Below are 22114 nucleotides of genomic sequence, written 5' to 3'. Positions count from 1 at the left end.
ATGGGGTTAATCTGCAGGTTAATAGCGTTCTAAAGCTGCGCAGCTGATAGTCCGGCTACCAGGTGGAAATTAACTTTATTCCTTCTGGTGGCCGCCGGCTTTCAACCATAGAGACATGGCTCCAGTCATGGCTCAGTCCATAGTGAGTGGCTGCTGTAACCATGCTCTGACAGACAGCTGGCTCAGCAGTGCATCAGTACAGAGCCAGCTGTCAGTGCCAGAGCATGGGTACAGCTGCTGCTCACTATGTACTGAGCGATGACTGAAGCTGCTGCGGCTGCAACTTTATGACTAAAAGTCAGAGGCTGCCGGGAGGAATAAAGTTAATTTTCCCTTGGTAGCCGGACTGTCAGGGTGGCAGCCGAAGGGCTTTAGAATGATATTATCCTGCAGATTAACACCATATCTGAAGGTTTATAGCAGTTTTTGACATGACAGGTTCCCTTTACTGTGACTGTCCACTACTCGGACAACCCTTCTCAAGCCCTATGTTTCCCCGATAACAAAATAACACTCATACTAATCTCCGGTGCCGCCACAGTTCCAGTGGTGTTGGCACTGGCTCTTCCGGGGTTCATATGACATTGTTATGTCACGAGATCCCTGCAGCCAGTCAGTGCTGGCTTCACTTTTCCCTCCACTGGACAAATCAGACATCCGGAGGAAGCGAGAGCTGCAGATCTCTCATTTCCTCCGAATGTCAATTATGTCCAAAGGAGGGGAGAGTAAAGCTAATGCAGGCAGTGCCGACACCGGGGGAATGGCGGCGGCAACAGTGGTGACTGAGTATAAGTGTTATTACTTTACTGGGGGGAAAAGATAGGAATTCAGAAGAGGCTGTTCGAATAGGGGACAACCCCTTCAAGGCCAGACAGCAGCTACTCTGGCCTTAATTCATCACGACCAGGGTTGTTCATGCAGGGCTTGATGAGGGAGTGTGCTGGAGTCAGAGGTGCTGGATTCATTAAAGGGAACCTGTCATCAGCAAAAGCACTATTAACCTGCAGATATGGGCTTAATCTGTATTCTCAGAGTGGTGACTGAACCAGCTCCCGTGACTGAAACCAACACCTCTGACTACAGCACACCCCCTCATCAAGCCCTGCATGAACAAACCTGGTCTTGATGAATTAAGGCTGGTGCTCGTTCAGTCACTGTAACCGTGCCCTGGCCTTGACTGACAGACGGCCACTATGCAGAGCGAGTGTCAGTCAGGACTGAAACCAAATACTACTGGAGAGAATAAAGTTAATTTTTTCCCTGGAGCGTTCGACTACGTGCAGGCACCGGGCAGGTTAGTAACGCTATTAACCTGCAGATTAAGCCCATATCTGCAGATAATTAGAGTTTTTGCTGATGACAGGTTCCCTTAAAGAGGCACAAATCTACACTGACAGATATCTATAATATACTTACCTTGTAAAGTCTTCACATCCTGTTTCGTCCAGATGTGTCCGGATCCCAGAATTCCAAGCGGCGGAGGTTCGTCGACCGCCATATTGGGACACCCAAGTGATGGGTGTCTCAATATGGAAACCGCTGATGGTAGCAGCCTCTTGCGCGGTACCACCAGCGGAACACCGTCGTGAACACGCCGTACACGCCGCCTCCGGGATCAGCCGAATGATTCACTGACCGCCGCCATCTTTGTACAGGAGGAGCACATGCGCAGTTTTAATGTGACCGCCGCTATCGGTCTGCACAAAGATGGTGGCGGTCTGATTTACTGCACGGGGAGACAGCTCAAACGAGAGAACACATGAGGGAAGAAGACAGCGCAGGGGTGGAGTGAGAGAGCAGACAAGGGGGAGAGCACATGGGGTACACAGGTCAAAGAAGAGATCACATGAGAGAAGAAGACAGCAGATGGGGGAGAGGGAAAGCGCACAGGGGGGAGACAGCTCAAACAGGACAGCGCATGAGGGGAGAACACAGCACAGGAAGGAGAGAGACAGCAGATAAGGGGGATAGCACATAGGGTAGACAGGTCAAAAAAGAGCACAGATGGGAGAAGTCAACACATGGGGGAAAGAGAGAGTGGATATGTGGGTGAGCACATGGGGGGGAGATTCTCAACGCTGCAAAGCCTGCCCCCATCATGACATTACTGCCCTCCCGATTCGATAGCATCGGGCCTCCATCTAGTATTATAGAAGTGCGGTGTGAAGTAAAACTCAGCAAAGTGCATAGAAGCAGTACACACATTTAATTAAAAGCCACAAGATGTAACACAGCCCTAAAGCGAACCACAGATAACAAAGATAAATAGTAATTAAAAGTAATAAATATGGGATTGATATACACTGATATAGGACAGTTGAAAGAATAAGTAGTAATACATAGTAAATAAATAATCTACACTGACAGATATAGTACAGAATGGCTGTAAATGGCTTTTGTGGTTTGTCCTGAAGAAGGAGTTGGAGTGACTCTGAAACGCATTGTCATTAAACCAACGATTCTCCATTTCATGGTGGCTTGTCATTAATTAGCAGTGAGGAAATGAAGATGGATCCAGCTCAACACACCAGGCAATTGATTAAAATTCAACAATCTTTATTTATTATTCATATTAATTAGCAGCGCAGGATACTTTCATCGCCCTTGGCACATTTGTATACATATAAATCCTTTAGAAGCTGCAGCGGCTGTGATTTATTCATTACTTAACATGAGCACACCCTACCCTTTTGTTTTCTCTTGAATTCTTGGATTAGACCCTATTTCGCTTTTGCATTGTTTATCTAAAAAATTAAAGGGAATCTTTCACCAAGTTTTTGCTGCCTAATTTGAGAGCAGCATGAGGTAGAGACAGAGACCCTGATTCCCACCTCTTACAGCAGCGAACAGAGCTAGCTCTGATCACTGCTCTTTAGCCATTTAGATGCTTCTCTGATAGTGAAATTGAAATGGTTGCTATCATGGGAGATTGTTATTTTGATATACACTACCATTCTTAGGTACTGACACATAAAATATATAGTATATATACGTATATACAGTGCCATGAAAGAGTGTTCATACCCAGTGAACTTTTCCACATTTTTCACATTACATCCACAAACTGGAATGTATTTTATTAGGATTTTATGTGATATACCAACACAAAGGAACAAGTATCTGTGAAGTGTAAAGGAAATGATACATGGTTTTATAAATGTTTTAAAAATATAAATCTGAAAATTTTGATGTGCATTTTTATTCAGCCCTCCTTAGTCAATACTTTGTAGGACCACCTTTCGCTGAAATTACTGCCTCAAGTCTTTTAGGGTATGTTTCTGCCAGCTTTGCACATCTAGAAGGCTGACTTTTTTGCCCATGCTTCTTTGCAAACTAGCACTAGTTTGGGGCGTCTACGAATGATTTAGCACCGGGTTCCCAGCGAAACTTGCAGTGCACTCCGGGAGAGAGGCAGCGGGGCTTCCGGCTGCTCTCCGGTCCACGGGGCGTTCAGCGTTACTCACTGGGGATTCGGGGTCCCCCGGCAATCCCTGGACGGGATGGGCTCCCCGGCACTGCGATATCGTCACGTTTAGGTTTTCGCCCCCTGAGGAAGAAAGTCTCTCCATAGCTACTTAAGAGGGATTCTCTTACATACATCTTAGGTACTTTATTTCTCCTCATAAAACAGCCCCTTACCCTGTTTACTATGAACATAAATTTGCCATTTTGATTGAAGTTCATTAGGGAATATGGGTTTTTCCCTATAATGGCTGCGTATCTTCAATATCTATTGAGATTAGACACAATACGATTATTTTTGCACAGTGCAATTTTCACCTTATTCATACTTCATTGCTCCAAACTTATCTGCATGCATTTTATTGGTATTTTTTGTACAATCATGCTCTGAAATTTAATCTTAGATAATTATTGGATTTTTATGTGTAGTGTCTTTCCCCTTTATTGCAGTACTTTGTTGTTTATATTATTTTTTGTTATATGTATATAATAAAAATATTTTTGGTCTATTAACACTCTGGTTGATTGGGCGTCTTTTGTATATTGGCCCACAAGTTGGAATTTTCAAGTCTGAAATTTTTGCACATTCTTTTTTGAAAAAATTTCACACTGTACATGTTTGGTGTGGATTTACAGCATACATTTACATGCTGAAAATCCACAGCGCAATATAGTGTCAGCTAAATAGAGCCCTTACTACTAGCTAAGACTATATTCACATCCCACATTGTATTTATTTCATTTATGATTAGAGAAAAAGATGAGATGCAAACTGATGGAGAAAGGCCCCATTGACTCACATAGACTGCAGCTTGCACTTGGTCTGTACAATAACTGGACACAAAGCAGGAATAAGAAGGACCCTATTATAGTTAATGAGACCCTTATGCTTCAGTTTGCATCTGTTTTGTAACGTATCTGTTCCCCATATGAAATCTGTTTCTCTGAACGTAAAAGAAAACCCAACAGAGAAATGGAACTCATAAAGCAAGTGTGAATAGAACCTAATATATTTTCAGCAGGTGGCAAATGTGAAGACACCTCAGAGCTGCAAATCACATGGTCAGAGAATCTCAAACCACACGTAAATACACATATTACACATGAATAATTATCAGCCAAGTAAGTGTGAAAGGACAGATGCCTTCTGTGAACAACGGTATTATCTATCATGTGTACCATAGCTGATGCCAGGACATAATTAATGACTTTTGATATAAAAAGTCCTTGGTTAAGTCTTGCACTAAGCAATATAAATGACCAGATCCTCCTATACCTAGTTCTGTTGGTCCAAATATTAGATGAAATGAAGATTTTGATAGTTTTCACAATTTTCTTTGCAGCTGCATGCAGCCAAAAGACTTTTGTTGGGTAAGTACTCTTTTTATTTCAATAAAGTCTTATTGTCAGTTGTAATGAAAATTCTTATTGTATTTTCTCATATTACTTATGTGCATTGCATCCATACATTAGCTCTTTTCTCGCACTGGATAGGTTAATTGATCAATAAATTCTCATCTATCATAACCTAATGAGATATTAGGTTCTGATAGATGAGATTGCCAACACAACATTTTGCAATTGAAAGGATGGAATCATTTTTATCTCGTCAGTTCTTCCTAGACTTGTATGCATTTTTCTGACTTGGTGTTTAGAAGGCTTCATGAACACTGCGGAGCTGTGTGTGCAAGTCTTTGTCCAGGCACACAAAGTCATTGACATGCTTTTATGGGAACAGTTTCTTAATATGGCATCTGATTAAATATTTCACAACGTTTTCCCTATAACAGCTCCATACAAGTCAGAGTTAAGCTACTTTCACACATCTGTGTGACACATTTTATTCTGGTACAGAACATAGATCCATCAAATTAAATTGATCCATATGCACATTAATTTTGAAAACAGATCCGTGTGTCCAATCTGTGAAACTTAGAGCATGTCCTATTCCCATCAATTTTGCGGTTAATACTCAGCCATACTGAGGACACCGGACACGTTGAGGAGCAGAGGAGAATGACTTGCAGCGAGTGGGCCCCTGACCAGCGCTGAGCTCACTGAGCGGTGTCCTGTCACTCAGTGAGCTCAGCGCAGTTCAGGGGCCATGCTCACTGCATAGAGGTATTCTCCTCGGCTCCTCAGTGTGTGCAGTCGCCTCAAGCCACTGCTCACGCTGATGAAAAAATGCTGGTCAGATGGATTACAGCGTGGGACATTTATTTCATCTTTGGGCAGGTGAGTATAATGTTTTTTTTATTTTATTCTTATTTTTACACTTGAGACAGCGAGAGCAGAATACTACTCTCAACAATGTCCCTTGCTCGCGCTGATTGCAGCACAAGCAGGGGACAATGATGAGACTTGCCTGCAGCACCCTGCGCTTGGGAACAGTGCGAACCATACCAATAATTCCCAGGTGCGGGTACGTGTGATTCTGATGCGACACATGGGTAGCACACGTTTGCCACACTGTTGCCACACAGGGACACATGGACACACGGACACAGATATCTCCGGTACTGTTTTTACAGTTATGGAAATATCTGGACGTGTGAAAGAGGCCTAAGATGGATGAAGCACAGAAGACATACTTTGTACTTCAGTATTTCATCCATTTTTCACTAATCCATTTAAGAATTAAAGGGATTGTCCACTATTATGACAACCCCTTCTCATTCCCCATGTTTGGCCTCGTTAAAATGTTAAAATAAAAAAGCTTATACTCACCTCCCATGCCGGCGCTGTTCCAGTGGTGTTGGCTGTCGATCTCCCGAGGCTCACGTGAGCTTGTTACGTCATGTGAGCTCTGCGTCCAATCAGTGCCGACTTCAATGTCCCTGCCATTGGACCTATAAGTAATCAACAGGAAGTGAGAGCTGTGGCTCCTGTCAAGTGAGTATTAGCTTTTTCATTTTAATGGGGTCAAACCTGGAGAATGAGAAGAGGTTGTCCAAGTAGTTTGAGTCAATACATAAATAAAAGTTCAGACATTCTACCTGCTTCAGTTTTTAAAAACCAATGAGAAAAAAACAGATGCAAAACAGAGGCAAAATGGTGACAATACAGATGACACATGAGAAAAAAATGTTTTGTTTTACACAGAAATAAAAATTCATACAGATGAGTGAATATCACCTTAAAGGGGTGGTCTGGAGTCTAAATTAAATAAATTTTCATCCTAAATCCCTATCTATTTAATGCCATATCCTAAACTATTTTCTAATATACTTGAATTAAAAAATTCCCTATCCTTTCCTAACTACACTATCTGACTTTTTTTTTCACTTCCTTTTTGATGACACTTCCTTTGAGAATCCCACTGCATGCTTGGATGCTCAAGAGAAGAATCGTCAAAGGGCAGAGGCTGCGGTCACTGCCACAGCCTCTAACCCCTCCCTGAAGCGAAACAATATCAGTAAAGCTTCTTTCTGAGGCTGGGCGAGTTCTTGCGAGTCCTTGCAAGATGTGCACAATGACAGCGCGGTCTCTTTTGGCAGCTCAGATCAGCAGTAACAAGCCGGCAACAGAGTGCGTTGTCCGAATTCCCAGTGTGCGAGTACGGCGCTGGTCTCTGCACGACAGGTATTCTGAGAACGTGCTCTGTTGCCGGCCCATTACTGTTGATCTGACCCGGCAATACAGAGAACGCTGTCATTGTGCACATCGCACAGTGCACATTGCCCAGGAAGGATGAGGAAAAAATCCAGCAACCGCAGGAAGAATGTTTAAAAAAGTATAAATTAAAGCATCATATTTCTTTAGTATATTAAAAACAAGAGATAAAAATAAAAACTACATGAAGGAAGAAAACGACCCCGGGTCTACGTGTTTGGAGCTATCAGCTCTTACTCCTGACAAGGTATGTCTAAGAGAATGAGCAATTTACAGTGGGGAAAATAAGTATTTGACACATTGCCGATTTTGCAAGTTTTCCCACCTACAAAGAATGGAGAGGTTTGTAATTTTTATCGTAGGTATACTTCAACTGTGAGAGACAGAATCTAAAAATAAAAAACAGAAAATCACATTGTATGATTTTTAAATAATCAATTAGCATTTTATTGCATGAAATAAGTATTTGATAAAATAGAAAAACAGAACTTAATATTTGGTACCGAAACCTTTGTTTGCAATTACAGAGGTCAGATGTTTCCTGTAGCTCTTGGCCAAGTTTGCATGCAATGCAACATGGATTTTGGCCAACTCCTCCATACAGATCTTCTCCAGATCTTTCAGGTTTCGGGCTGTGGCTAGGCAACATTGAGTTTCAGCTCCCTCCAAAGATTTTCTATTGGGTTCAGGTCTGGAGAATGGCTAGGCCACTCCAGGACCTTGAAATGCTTCCTACGGAGCCACTCCTTAGTTGCCCTGGCTGTGTGTTTCGAGTCATTGTTATGCAGGAAGACCCAGCCATGACCAATCTTCAATGCTCTTACTGACGGAAGCAGGTTGTTGGCCAAAATTGTGGTCAGATGATTGAACTTGGATTCATCAAACCACAACACCTTAGATCAATCTGTCTCTTTCCATTGACTGTGTTCCTTGGCAAACTTAAATTGGACCTTGCGGTTCTTTGCAGAGATTAACCCCTTTCTGATGTGCTCAGTAATAGTACATCCTTTTGCCCTGGGCCTATTGGACCAGGTACGTACTATTACGCGTACTGCAATCGCGCCCGCACACAAGCGGTGAGGGGCGACTGCCGCCGGGTGTCAGCTAATTCTCACAGCTGACACCCAGTACTATGTGCCAGGTGTGGTCCCGCACTGCTCCCGGCACATTAACCCCCGAAATGCTGCAATTGAAGTCAATCGCAGCATTCCGGGAGCAAGGGGAGGTAAGCGCGGCTTACTTATTACTTACTGTCTGTGCCGGGTCCCGGCAGTTGTCATGGTGACCCAATGACGATATCCGGGTCACCAGACAGCAGGAAGTTCCTTTGATCATGCGCAGTACGTGATCAAAGTAACTTCTGCCTGTGCAGCGCTGACACGCAGCATAGCATAGAGATGCAGCTGCATCTCTATGCTATAGAAGCGATCAACCTGCAAAAAGTGAAAGTTCCATAGTGGGACAAAGTGTAAAAGTAAAAAAAAAGTATCAGAAAGTGAAAAAAAACATTTAAAAAAATTGTAAAAGTATTTTTTAAAAAATGAAAAAAATAATGAAAAAAAAAATAGAAATATACTATACCCGTAAATAAATAATATTCTGAAAAAAAAAACAAAAAAAACATTAAGTACACATATTTGGTATTGCTGCTTCCGGAATGACCTGACCTATGAAACTGTCCCACTAGTTAACACCTTTAGTGAACACGGTAAAAAAAAACGAAGCATAAAACGATGCTTTATCATCATACCGCCAAACAAAAAATGGAATAAAACACGATCAAAAAGACGAATGTAAATAAAAATGGTACCGCTGAAAACGTCATCTTGTCCTGCAAAAAACAAGCCACCATACAGATCCATCAGCTGAAAAATAAAAAAGTTATAGTTTTTTTTGTGTAAAAGCGTCAAAACATAAAAAAACTATATAAATGTGGTACCGCTGTAATCGTACTGACCTGAAGAATAAAGTTACCTTATAAATTTTACCACACGCAGAACGGCATAAAAAAAAAAAGAAAACAATTCCTGAATTGTTGTTTTTTGTTTGTTCTGCCTCCCAAAAATCGGAATAGAAAGGGATCAAAAATGTCACATGCCCAAAAATGGTACCAATGAAAACGTCAACTTGTACTACAAAAAAACTAAAAACATGACTCTGTCGGCCGAAATATGGAAAAATGATTGCAAAAACTAGTCTTTGCAAAAAAAAAAAAGTCTTTTAGTGTATGACAGCTACCAAACATAAAAACCTGATATGAATCTGGCATCACTGTAATTGCACCGACCTGAAGAATAAAGTAATCCAATCACTTATACCGCACGAGGAATGGCGTAAAAAATAAACTCTAGGGTTAGGGTTGCTTTAGGGTTATGGTTTTGCTAGGTATGGGTTGTGCTAGGGTTAGGGTTGTGCTAGGGTTAGGATTGTGATAGGGTTAGGGTTGTGCTAGGTTAGGGTTGTGCTAGGTTTAGGGTTGTGCTAGGGTTAGGGTTGGGGTTGTGCTAGGGTTAGGGTTAGGATTGTGCTAAGGTTAGGGTTGTGCTAGGATTAGGGTTGTGTTGCGGTTGGGATTTTTTCAAAAGTAAAGAAAAAAATATGATGACGGTATGGCGACTAGTGTTGAGAGCAAGTGCTCGCTACTTGAGTTTGCATCAGGTGCTCGGGTATGCACCGAGTATTGCAGGTGATCGAGTGACATGCTTGAATCTCCGGCCCATATGTTTCATGGCCAAAAAAACCTTGCGGGGATTGACTGCCTTGCACAAGCGATCCACGCATGTTTTTTTTGGGTGTCTAACAACCGTGAAACATGCGGGGCGGGGACTCGAGCATTCCCTTACTGAGCCCTGCCATGTGCCCAAATAGTGTATTTTCCCCACACATGGGGTATCGGCGTACTCAGGAGAAATTGCACAACAGTTATTGGGGTCCAATTTCTCCTTTTACCCTTGTGAAAATAAAAAATGTGGGGCTAAAAGATAATTTTTGTGGAAAAAGTTAGATTTTTTTATTTTCACGGGTCCATGTTATAAACTTCTGTGAAGCACCTGGTGGTTCAAAGTGCTCACCACACATCTAGATAAGTTCCCTGAGGGGTCTAGTTTCCAAAATGGTGTCACTTGTGGGGGGGGGTTCCACTGTTTAGGCACATCAGGGGCACTCCAAATGCAACATGGTGTCCGCTAATTATTCAAGCAAATTTTACATTCAAAAAGTCAAATTGCGCTCCTTTTCTTCCGTACCCTGCCGTGCACCCAAACAGTGGTTTTCTCCCATATATGGGGTATCGGCATACTCAGGAGAAATTGCACAACAAATGGTATGGTGCAATTTCTCAGGTTACCCTTATGAAAATGCAAAATTGGGGGCTAAAAAACACTTTTGTGAGAAAAATGTGAACATTTTATTTTAAACCATTTGCTTCTGGTTTACTGAAATCAACAGGAAAATGGAGTCACAACAACCAGACAAGAATAATCACACTTTTAAAAAAAATGCAAAACTTTTGGTCGTCACTGTATATATTTGCAAGATGGCACCCTTGTTGGCGTTGATATGCTTGTACTCAGTTTCTAAAATAAATGTGAATCAGAAACAGAACAAACAGTAGAGCTATATAGCTAGTTATTGTACATTGAGAGCAATAGAAAGAGAGGAATGATGTGCAAATAGTAGGTGTGTGAACTATTTCTACTTTTTGATGCAGTATCATGACAAAGTTCACGAGCACTGAGCGTTTTCGTTCTAAATGGTTAACACAGTGAAAAAAGGTATGATTACTTCTGATTAGCATGTGATATTATACTAGTGTTTGTTTGTTGGGAATGCAGCCTTCTACCATGCTGCTGGGAAAATGAAAAACCATGCTAGTCACAGTCCTACAACAGCATCTGTAGTTACATGTGCGCCTCTTCGAAATGTTTCCTTGCTACCTCTTATATAAACACTCTTTCTGCTACAGGGCGCATCCCTACAAAGATCCCCATAAAGTCAGCTGTTAAAAAGGTGCTTTCACGCCTCTTTTCCCTCAAAGGTGGCAAACATGGTGAATAATAATAATAATAAAAAAATAATAAGAAGAACAGAATAAAAAGTGCTGCTTTTGAGATCATTGCTTTCCACCAAACAGGGCTAGACTATGATGGTAAGTTGGTCAGTAGCCCATAAAGGGGATTGTTTAAGCCAAACACCCATGGTCCGCAGCCCCCATAAAGAGATGTTTCCCTTTTCTAGTCTATTTGCTGCTGGCTTTGATATACTCCAAGTTGTCATAAACTAATTCAGAGTAAGTCAGAGTAAGCTCCTGATGCAGAGGGTCAGAGAGGGCAATTTCTACTTCACCTGAAGTAAGAAAAGGTTCGCAACCTGCTTTTCACTAGTTAAAACTGTTGAGTTTGTAATAATGAATTTCATTGTCAAAGATGTAGGTCCCCTGATTTCTAGGACTTACGTAATATTTTTATTGATCATGTATTAAATTTGTTGATTGGTTTATAGCAGGGGTGTCCAAACTTTTTTCTAAGAGTGCCAAATTTGATGAAGTGAACATGTGCGAGGGCCGATCATTTTGCTTGACATTCTTTGGACCATTAAAATGAATGCAAATAAACTTTTTTTGCAAAGTTTATTGAAAACGGCATACTTTTTATTTTGTGACTTGGATGACAAATCTAAACAGGTGTTTAATCAATCTGCCTTAAAGGGGTTAACCCAGACATACCCCCATTCTCACCCAGGAAGCCCCTCCCCGACTTGAGCATCGAAGCAGTTTATGCTCCAATGTCCTACTTTTGCCCTGCACTAAATTGCGCAGAGGAAAGGCATTTTCTGGAGTTCTAGTGACATACCCGGCTCTCCACGGGGCTGGCAGAAAGCCCAGTGACGTCACCGGCACTGATGGGCGGGCTTTATCACCAGTAAACCAGCTAGAGCAGCGCTAAAGCCTGCACATTAGAGACGGTGAAGCCTCCTACCGGCAGTGTGTCATTGTAAATAGCACAGGGCAAGGGAGCACATCGGAGCATGAGATGCTTTGATGCCCATGGCAGGGGGGCTGCCTGGGTGAAAAAGGGGGTATGTCTGGGTTCTGAACTTGGACAACCCCTTTAATATAATAAAAACAGGAAACTGAGATATCTCAGGAACATTTTAAAGTACATTACACAAAGTAATGTAAGGTTGTCTGTCAACTTATAAGTTCAAAAAATGTGAACAGGAACATAACAGCAAGTATACATGTGTTCAAATATATAACTGTCTATCCAACTGACATTAATTGAGATTTTACAACATATTAATCTCAATTAAAAAAAAGAAACTAGCCTGCACTAATGTGAAGGGTGAAACTGGGATCTGGACTGCAGCACATAGACTAGGTCTGGTTCAATGGCCGTGGTTTTGATGCGCAAAATGTCACGCAGGTGAGAGTCACTTAGTCTTGTCCTCACGCGGTTCTTGTTAAAGTTCATAACAGAGAATGTCTTCTCACACAAATATGTTGAGCCAAACAAGCTCAGGGTTTTCTTAGCCAATGTTCGAATCTCTTGAAACCGGCTCTTATCCAGTTGGCGGTAAAAGTTAACAAGAGAGAGCTGTTGATGACGACTGCGTAACTCGCTGTCACAATGTAGCTCAATGAGCTCGAGCTGCAACTGATCAGGAGCATTGTCGGGGTCAACAGAGAATGGAGAGGAGAAAATGCTGATCTCCTTTTCAATAGCTGCAAAATCTTGAAAGCGCCGTTGAAACTCCCCAGCCAGAGATGTGATGTCTGCTGCATACCTGCTTATTTGCGCATGGATATCATCCTGTGGAAAACTGTTAATTATTTCCTGTAGCGCTGAAAAATGGATGGTATTGGGCGGTGTTTGTGACAACTGCCTTAGGAAAAGTTGCAGCTTTGTTCCAAAGGCTTTGAGGTGTGAATAAAGTTGGTTCACCGCTGCATCTTTGCCCTGAAGATTCATGTTCAGTACATTCAGATGCTTTGTTAGGTCGACTAGAAACCCCAAATCAGCCAGCCAAATTGGATCAGATAGTTCTCGCATCGTTTGTCCCTTTGTTTCCAAGAATTCTCCTATTTCCTTTCTGAGAGAGTAGAAACGTTGCAGTGCAGACCCCCGACTGAGCCATCTTACATCGTTATGATATGAAACATCTTCATATTCAGCCTGGATATCCAGTAGAAACTGTTTAAACTGGCGGTGGCACAGGGCTTTAGAGCGGATAAAATTAATGGTCTTTAGTACCGGTTTCATAACATGATCATATTGGAGATGTTTAGCACAGAGAACTTGTTGATGAATGATGCAATGAAGTTTAATAGCTTTGCCTCCTTCTTCGCTCACCTTGTTACAGATTAGGGTTGATAATCCACTTCGTTCACCAGTCATGGCAGGTGCCCCATCAGTAATAATCCCAGTAACTTTGTTCCAAGGCAGTTTCATGTCATCTATGGCAGAACTAACAGAATCAAATAAATCTTTCCCTCTTGTTTGATCCTTGAGGCTCTGGAGGTCAAGTAGCTCTTCAGTCACATTCATTTCATCGTCCACCCCTCTTAAAAAAATCAGCAACTGAGCCGTGTCAGATAGGTCCGTGCTTTCATCACAGGCTATTGAAAAGAAGTCAAAATCAGCTCCTTTTGACATTAACTGTCTCTTAATATCCGATGAAATTTCTTCAATTCTCCGTGCTACAGTGTTACGAGCCAGGCAAATGTTGGAAAACTCTTGCTTCTTCTCGGGACAGACATTCTCTACCATTTTCATAACACATTCTTTGATAAAGTCACCCTCTGCAAAAGATTTGCAATTTTTAGCAATTAACGCTGCCACCTCATAGCTCGCCTTTGTGGCATTTTCATTTGACTCACGGGCTCTTGTAAAAAATCGCTGTTGTGACAATAAAACAGCTTCAAGTTGCTTATACTTTTCACTTCGGTCGTGCCCTGTTAGCTTGTCGTATGTGCTATGTCTCGTCTGATAGTGTCGCTTGACATTAAATTCTTTATAAACAGCAACGGTCTCTTGGCATATCAGACAAACACAGTGATTCTTTATTTCAGTGAAAAAATATTCTACTTTCCACTTGTCCTGGAAGCGGCGGCCCTCACTGTCAACTTTTCGTTTCTTATTTGTAGTTGCCATTATAAAAATTGGCCAGAAGGGGAGAGATTAAAAGGCGCAGAGGGTGGAACAGCAAAAATAAGATACTGCTATATGCTTTATAACACAGGCAGAGAATAGCAAGCTGTGCAACAGTCGCACATCAGATAATGGAATTATAGCACAGTGACAGGCAGTCAGGGGTTAATGAAGGGTATGACAGCTTGCTACCACAAGCTTGTGTGAGAGCCCTGCTGGCCTAACCTTTCTGGAGGTGTAAGGTGGCGCAGGGACTTATATATAACTTAATATATATATTATTTATATAATTTTACACAACTAAGCTGAGGTCTTCAGCCTATCTGACCTCTGAACGTCTTACAACCCCTGGGGGCTGGAGATCTCGCACGTCGCGAGATCTTGGCTGTCCGGTTGCCGCCGCTCAGTACTCCGGCGCAGGGAGAAGGAAAGCCGAAATCTCGCGATGTCCGAGATTTCGGCTCTTCTCCCTGCGCCGGAGTACTGAGCGGCGGTGGCGACGAGAGCGGCGGTGGCGACGAGAGCGGCAGCGGCCGCAAGGTACATGCTGCTGGATACCTGGGGGCCTTATTAGTCCGGACCGCGGGCCGCAAATGGCCCGCGGGCCGGACTTTGGACATGCCTGGTTTATAGGTTATATGTAACGTGGAAGGTACTGTATATACCCTGTCCTTTTCATAGTCACAGGAGAGAACCTGCAGCTATAGAGTCTATACGTTTTCCCTCTTTCCCTGTTATCACAGGTCCTCTTGAAGACCTGAGAGGATCAGGAGGAACAGATGGTCTTGCTGTACCTAGTCTGGACCTGATGTACACAGTTTGATGTTGCAGAGGCTGATCAAGGACTAAAAGGTTCTTGTTGGTCAATATCAATATATTTCTTCTAGAGCGGTCTGTGCCTGGGACATCTGAATAATGTGCATAGCTGCAGTGTTTGGCTACTTCTCCTTTCTGTTTGTCATAACACACTAGTGAGTATTCACTTGCTGAAGGCTGGGACTTGTAGCCGATATAAAGCTATCAATGCAGACTATCAGGATTAGTAGCCCAGCAGACAGTCTGGTTTCAGCCACCTCCTTTTATTGGAGGCTGCACTGGAATTCTCAGGTCAGACATTTACACCAGGCCTGGCTTCAGACATGTCTACTGGTTTTGCTCTAAAACTTTACAATTCAAAACTCACAAAAATCGCGGCCTACATGGAACTATAGAACTTAATAGCAGCCTCTAAGCTCTTCATTCTAAAATATTGAGCAACTTGAGTTCCTGTGTACAACTGTCCCTTAGTTTATGTCTATAATACTTAGATTCTTGAAGAATAAATAAATTTTTACATTTTTTAAAAATGTGACATCCTAGGTCCACAAATGGGAAAATTAAGACAGCTTTTGAGATGTTCTGTTTGGGATCATGCCAGATCCATCACTCTGTCATCACTCTCATATTCACTTATAGTATCCACCCCAGGTTAACAACCTCTTGCATATATGTCCCAATTGGAATCAGAATCAGGCCTCTCCCTTACCAGAGTACGAGTCTGAATTCATTCACTGACACATTCAAGAAAGAGGCTTTAAAACTCTCAATGGTACAGTCCCCACTCCACTCCTCATAATATTTTCTGAGGTTAGTCTGCTGTGCTGGAGATGTAGAGAGAATGAGAGTAGCTTTCCGCATATTTTTTGGTCCTGTAAAATACTTACTGTACTTCTTTTTGGTAGAAAGTCCATCAAATTATTCAAAAGGTGACTGTTTTACCAAGGATTGAATCTGGTTACTTCTTTACCATCGCAAGATATCCAAGATAGTATATAATCATTCTCTTCTCCATCTGGTCTATACAGCCATGGCCTTTATCCAACTTGTCTGGAAGACAAAGACACCTATAGCATTATGGTTCACCAAGATTAATAATTCATTGTTTATGGAAGATCTCACCTCATCTATCCTTGACCATCAATACAGTTACTACAAGTCCTGGTAATCCTGGTTAGAATTCCCATCCTCTACAGCAGGAGTGGGCAATTCATTTTCCCGAGTGGACACATGAGAGACCGTGACTGTTGTGGAAGCTCAAACCAAAAGGCTGAAATTAATTCTGCTCAATATTAATATCACACATTAATTATAATGATTTTATATTAATAATAATTGTATCACTTAATATTGAGCAGAATTAAGTATGCTGACATCCCTATATATTATATGAGACTGCACACAACCCCCCTGTTTATACAGTATAAGTCCCCACATAGCCGCCTGTGTACATTGAGAGCCCCCACAGAGTCCCTCTATAAACAGTATGAGACCCCACATAGCCCCTATATACAGTATGAACCCCCACATAGCCTCTCTATACATTGTGAGCCCCCACATAGCCACCTATATACACTATGAGCCCCCACATAGCCCCTATATACAATATGAGCCCCCACATAGCCTCTCTCTATACAGTGTGAGCCCCCACTTAGCCTCTCTGTATACAATATGAGCCCTCACATAGCCTCTAAATACAGTATGAGCCCCCTCATAGCCACCTATATACACTATGAGAATCCACATAGCCCTTCTATATACAGTGTGAGCCCCCACATAGCCTCCTATATACAGTATGAGACCCTCACATAGCCCCCATATATAGTATGAGCTCTCAAATAGCCTCCAACATACAGTATAAGCCCCCAGATAGTGGTGACAGTGGGCAACGGTGGGTGACGGCATGGTGGGGTCTGTGGGCCACTGTTTCAGCTTTTTGGCTATCTTGGTCTGCAGACTGGATTGGAACAGCCAGAGGGCCGGATTTGGCTCGTGGGCCACAGTTTGCCCAGCTCTACTCTATAGTCTACTTGACTTTTCATTGAGATTCATAGTGGTCACCCGCTGGCTTTACATTTAGTGGAGATCATTCTGATGGATAGATGTTGTATGGCTTCTTTCATTTCTTTCGCCCCTAAGCAATCAGTTAAGGAGCAATTCTAATAGCTTCTGTCCAGCTGCAAGAGATTACTGACCTGGCTGAGGGACCAGACTCTATTGTCTACCTATATTTCTAACTATTTACTTGGTGTTTTGATTTTTAATCATTTACATATTGGCTTGATGTCGTGTGGCTTTCTTTGTATCGGGACATTTTATAATAGTAAATAAAGAATAAAAAAAAGACCTTCAATTTTATTAATGACATACTATTAAAATTAATTTACATACATATACATGGATGTGTTGTCAAAATTTCGGGCCACATCAGAAGCTGTAATATGCGAACACACGTCAGTATGTTGTGTGTATCTTGAGATGCCTTCAGTAATGAAGATGGCTTCAGGACGGGTCTGTGGAGTGATATACCACAGGAGGAGGTCATGGGGTGATATGCTGCAGGAAGGAGCCTAAGGGTGATATTCTGCATAAGGTTATGGAGCGATATACTGCATGAGGTATCTGTGAAGCAATGTACTGCAAGAGGGGGCTGAGGAGCAATGTATTGCAGGATGTGATATACTGCAGGAGGGGATTAAGAAGTGATGTACTGCAGGATAGGGCTGAAAAAAACGATGTACTGCAGGAGGGGGCTGTGGATCGACAGGAGGGGGTTGGATGGAACTGTATATAGAGGGCTGATAGGAGTGAAGTAATGCATAATGCAGGATGGTATTACATATAGAGGGGCTGTGGAGTGATGTACTGCAGGGATTATATATAGAGGGGGCAAAGTAATAAACAATCTGCAGCTGTATCATAATCTGCATCACAATCTGTATGGTGCGCCTACGCAGCAGCACTCCTCTTCATGGTACTTACCAGTAGTGATGATCGAGTATGTTTCATTAACCCTTTCTCGCGAGCACGCTCGGGTGCTCGCCTAGTGTTTTAGGATTTCTTTTATTGTTGCCGCAGCTGCAAGTGTGATGGCTGTTAGACAGCTGTGACACATGCAGAGATTGACTGATGGAAAGAGTTAATGAAACATACTCGATCATCACTACTTACCAGAGAGGAGCCCTTGTGGCCTGAAAGATGCCATTTTCCTGATGACTGGAAATCAATCATTCGTTCAGCAGTATTATTCGTATTATTCATAAAGTAGTATTCAGATTGTTGAGAGCTGATGTCGGTGTGCCACCTCTTCGTGTGCGTCTGGCTGTGTAGCACTGGCAGCAATGCTCAACTGGTTATGTATTTATTGTGGCAAAGTAGTGCTCTAGATCTTTTGGGATACGGGTTAAGGTAATTGATTTTAGTGAAATGTATGTACCGGTAAATATAAAACAAGGGTGCATTTTTTGGGGGGATGTTATTATAATCTGGGGAAGGGATGATTCAATATTTAATAACACTGTTGACCACATTTTCATAGATTCTTTGTAAATGCATTCAAATTAGGTTATGCACCTTTCTATGATCATAAGGGAACAGAACATTACCATATCGCTAAATCATTAGCTCTAGTTTTTAAAATACGAGATGTGGGGCAATGAAATTAATGAAATTCACAATTAATGGTTACAAAGTGAAATTGGCAAAATCCTTCAACACATTTATTGGGAATTTTTATGGTAAACTATTATTTCATGGGCCAAATAATAATAAATAACTAAATAACTACATTTATGCAATTTCAAGTTGGGCGAGTTCTCTTTGCCTGCCGTTTGAAGTATAGCACTGGACCGTCTCTCTTGATTGTCCAGCAGTAGTCTCCTGCTGATGCACTGCTATGTATAGCACAGTCCTAAAGGGACTATTGAAGCCAGTAAAAAGTAAAAAAAAAGTTTTAAAAAATATTTCAAAAATTAAAAAAAAAAAAAAGTTCAAATCACTCCCCTATTGCCCCATTGAAAAAATACACAGATTTGGTATCGCTACGTGCAGAAATGTCCGATATATCAAAATATAAAGTAATTTAATCCGATCGGTAAACTACGTAATGAGAAAAAAATTGAGACTCCTGAATTACTTTTTTTTGGCCGCCACAACATTGCAACAAAATGCAATAACGGGGGATCAAAACATTGTATCTACACCAAAATAGTATAAATAAGAATGTCAGCTCGACGCACAAAACATAAGCTATCACCCAGCCCAAGATCCCGAAAAATGGAGACGCCAAGGGTCTAGGAAAATGGCAACATAAGGAAATTTTTTTTTCTTTTAATTTTCGGATTTTTTTTCACCACTTAAATAAAAAAGAACCTATACATGTTAGATATCTGAAACTGACTTGGGGAATCATATTGACTGGTCAGGTTCAAAAACAGAAAAACAATTGTGAATTGCATTTTTTTGCAATATCACTGCACTTTGAATATGTTTGTTATTTTCCAGCATGCTATATGGTAAAATATATGGTGTCATTCAAAACTTGTCCTGCAAAAAACAAGTCCTCATAATCTGGGAAGAAAGGGAAGGCAAAAAAACAAAAGCGCAAAAAAAGGAAAATCGTAAAGTGGTGAAGGGGTTAAAACTATTCCACTCTGCCTTCTGGACAGCCTCAAGTCATAGAACAGAGTGTCCTTCTAAAGCTCCCTAATTTGTGGGCCAAGAAAGATACCCTCTTTCAAGTTTGCATGAATTAATTGAGGAAATTTTGATGGCAAATACTTGAAGCCTTCACTTTCTTTTTGCATGCTCTTTACAGAGTTTTTCATTAGTCCTAGTTTGATGTGTAGTGGCGGGAGTAAAAATTTCTTAGAATCAACCAATGGTTCATTTTGTACATTTTTTGTACCAGGCTGAAGTGTTGTCAACCTAATACAACCTAATATGAAAAAATTTATTTCCATACAATTACTGCATTACAACTCTCCACGATTGACCCGTGTAAAATAAAAACTAGAGCTAGTTTTCAATTTTATCTGTCATTTTCCTTTTCAGCAGCATCAAATTAGCTACTTTTGTTCAATTTACAATTTTGTTGTTGAATAGTGTAATTAATAATTCAAATAACAGCATGTTTCCATTGTATAAGTAGAAATTAAGTACAGACTTCTTGGGGGGTTTTTTTGCAGCCATTAACAATAAGTGTACCATTTGTGATACAGCAGAAAGAGGCTGTGAGTTTCATTGTAAAGCAGGTTCATCCATCAGGGAAATAAAACTTACAAAACTCAAGTGGGACAGCAAAAGATATTATTACAAAGTGTGAGTGAGATAATACAGGTGATACACAGATGTATAAGGAGAAAAATATATTTCTCTGAAAGAGATAAAATCTAAGGCTATATACCCATTACATGCTTGCCCTGTCTATAGTGCGGCTCCATTTTCCCTGTTTTTAACCCCTTAAGCCCCGCGGGTGGTTTGCACGTTAATGACCGGGCCAATTTTTACAATTCTGACCACTGTCACTTTATGAGGTAATTACTCTCGAACGCTTTAACGGATCCCCCTGATTCTGAGATTGTTTTTTCGTGACATATTGTACTTCATGATTGTGGAAAAATTTCTTCGATATCACTTGCGTTTATTTGTGAAAAAAACGGAAATTTGGCGAAAATTTTGAAAATTTTGAAATTTTCAAAATTTGAATTTTTAAGCCCTGAAATCAGAGCGATATGTCACACAAAAGAGTTAATAAATAACATTTCCCACATGTCTACTTTACATCAGCACAATTTTGGAACCAAAATTTTTTTTTGTTAGGGAGCTATAAGGGTTAAAAGTTGACCAGCGATTTCTCATTTTTCCAACAAAATTTACAAAACCATTTTTTTAGGGACCACATCACATTTGAAGTCACTTTGAGAGGTCTTTATGACAGAAAATACCCAAAAGTGACACCATTCTAAAAACTGCACCCCTCAAGGTGCTCAAAACCACATTCAAGAACTTTATTAACCCTTCAGGTGCTTCACAGGAATTTTTTGAATGTGGAAGAAAAAAATGAACATTTAACTTTTTTCACAAAAATGTTAATTTAGACCCAAATTTTTTTATTTTCACAGGGGTAACAAGAAAAAATGGACCCCAAAATTTGTTGTGCAATTTCCCCTGGGCACGCAGATACCCAATATTTGGGGAAAAAATACTGTTTGGGCTCACGGCAGGGCTCGGAAGGGAAGGAGCGCTATTTGACTTTTTGATTGTAAAATTTGCTTGAATAATTAGCGGACGCCATGTTGTGTTTGGAGAGCCCATGTGTGCCCAAACTTTGGAGCTCCCCCACAAGTGACACCATTTTGGAAACTAGACCCCCCAAGGCACCTTTCTAGATGCATAGTGAGCACTTGGAACCCTCAGGTGCTTCACAAATTGATTCGTAACAATGAAAAAGTGAAAAAAAAAACACTTTTTCATTTGTATGAATCAATTTGTGAAGCACCTGAGGGTTCCAAGTGCTCACTATGCATCTAGATAGGTGCCTTGGGTGGTCTAGTTTCCAAAATGGGGTCACTTGTGGGGGAGCTCCAATATTTGGGCACACAGCGGCTCTCTAAATGCAACATGGTGTCCGCTAACAAATTTAACGCAAAATTGGCTCAAATTGTTAGCGACACCATGTTGCGTTTGGAGAGCTGCTGTGTGCCCAAACATTGGAGCTCCCCCACAAGTGACCCCATTTTGGAAACTAGACCCCCCAAGGCACCTATCTAGATGCATAGTGAGCACTTGGAACCCCCAGGTGCTTCACAAATTGATTCGTAACAATGAAAAAGTGAAAAAAAAAACACTTTTTCATTTTTATGAATCAATTTGTGAAGCACCTGGGGGTTCCAACTGCTCACTATGCATCTAGATAGGTGCCTTGGGGGGTCTAGTTTCCAAAATGGGGTCACTTGTGGGAGAGCTCCAATGTTTGGGCACACAGGGACTCTCTAAATGCAACATGGTATCCGCTAACAAATTGAATGGAAAATCGGCTCAAATTGTTAGCGGACACCACATTGCGTTTGGAGAGC

General features: G+C 41.4%; 1 protein-coding gene across 1 annotated transcript in view; it reads left to right on the top strand.

Annotated features, from left to right (window-relative positions):
* Positions 1-4701: 4701 nt before the first annotated feature.
* The window catches only part of LOC141166131 (carboxypeptidase A1-like), a 55399-nt gene continuing 37986 nt past the window's right edge, over positions 4702-22114 (top strand). Inside the window, exon 1 of the mRNA XM_073652497.1 lies at positions 4702-4833. Within this exon, the coding sequence (XP_073508598.1) occupies positions 4769-4833 (65 nt within the window). The 5' untranslated portion in view covers positions 4702-4768. The remainder of the gene's footprint in view (positions 4834-22114) is intronic.

This window comes from Phyllobates terribilis, unplaced genomic scaffold (assembly GCF_046119375.1).
Source record: "Phyllobates terribilis strain yellow unplaced genomic scaffold, ASM4611937v1 Scaffold_11__3_contigs__length_659146591, whole genome shotgun sequence".
Taxonomy (NCBI): Eukaryota; Metazoa; Chordata; class Amphibia; order Anura; family Dendrobatidae; genus Phyllobates; species Phyllobates terribilis.
Note: the sequence above shows the minus strand (reverse complement) of the source record. Positions and strands in the feature narration are given on the sequence as shown.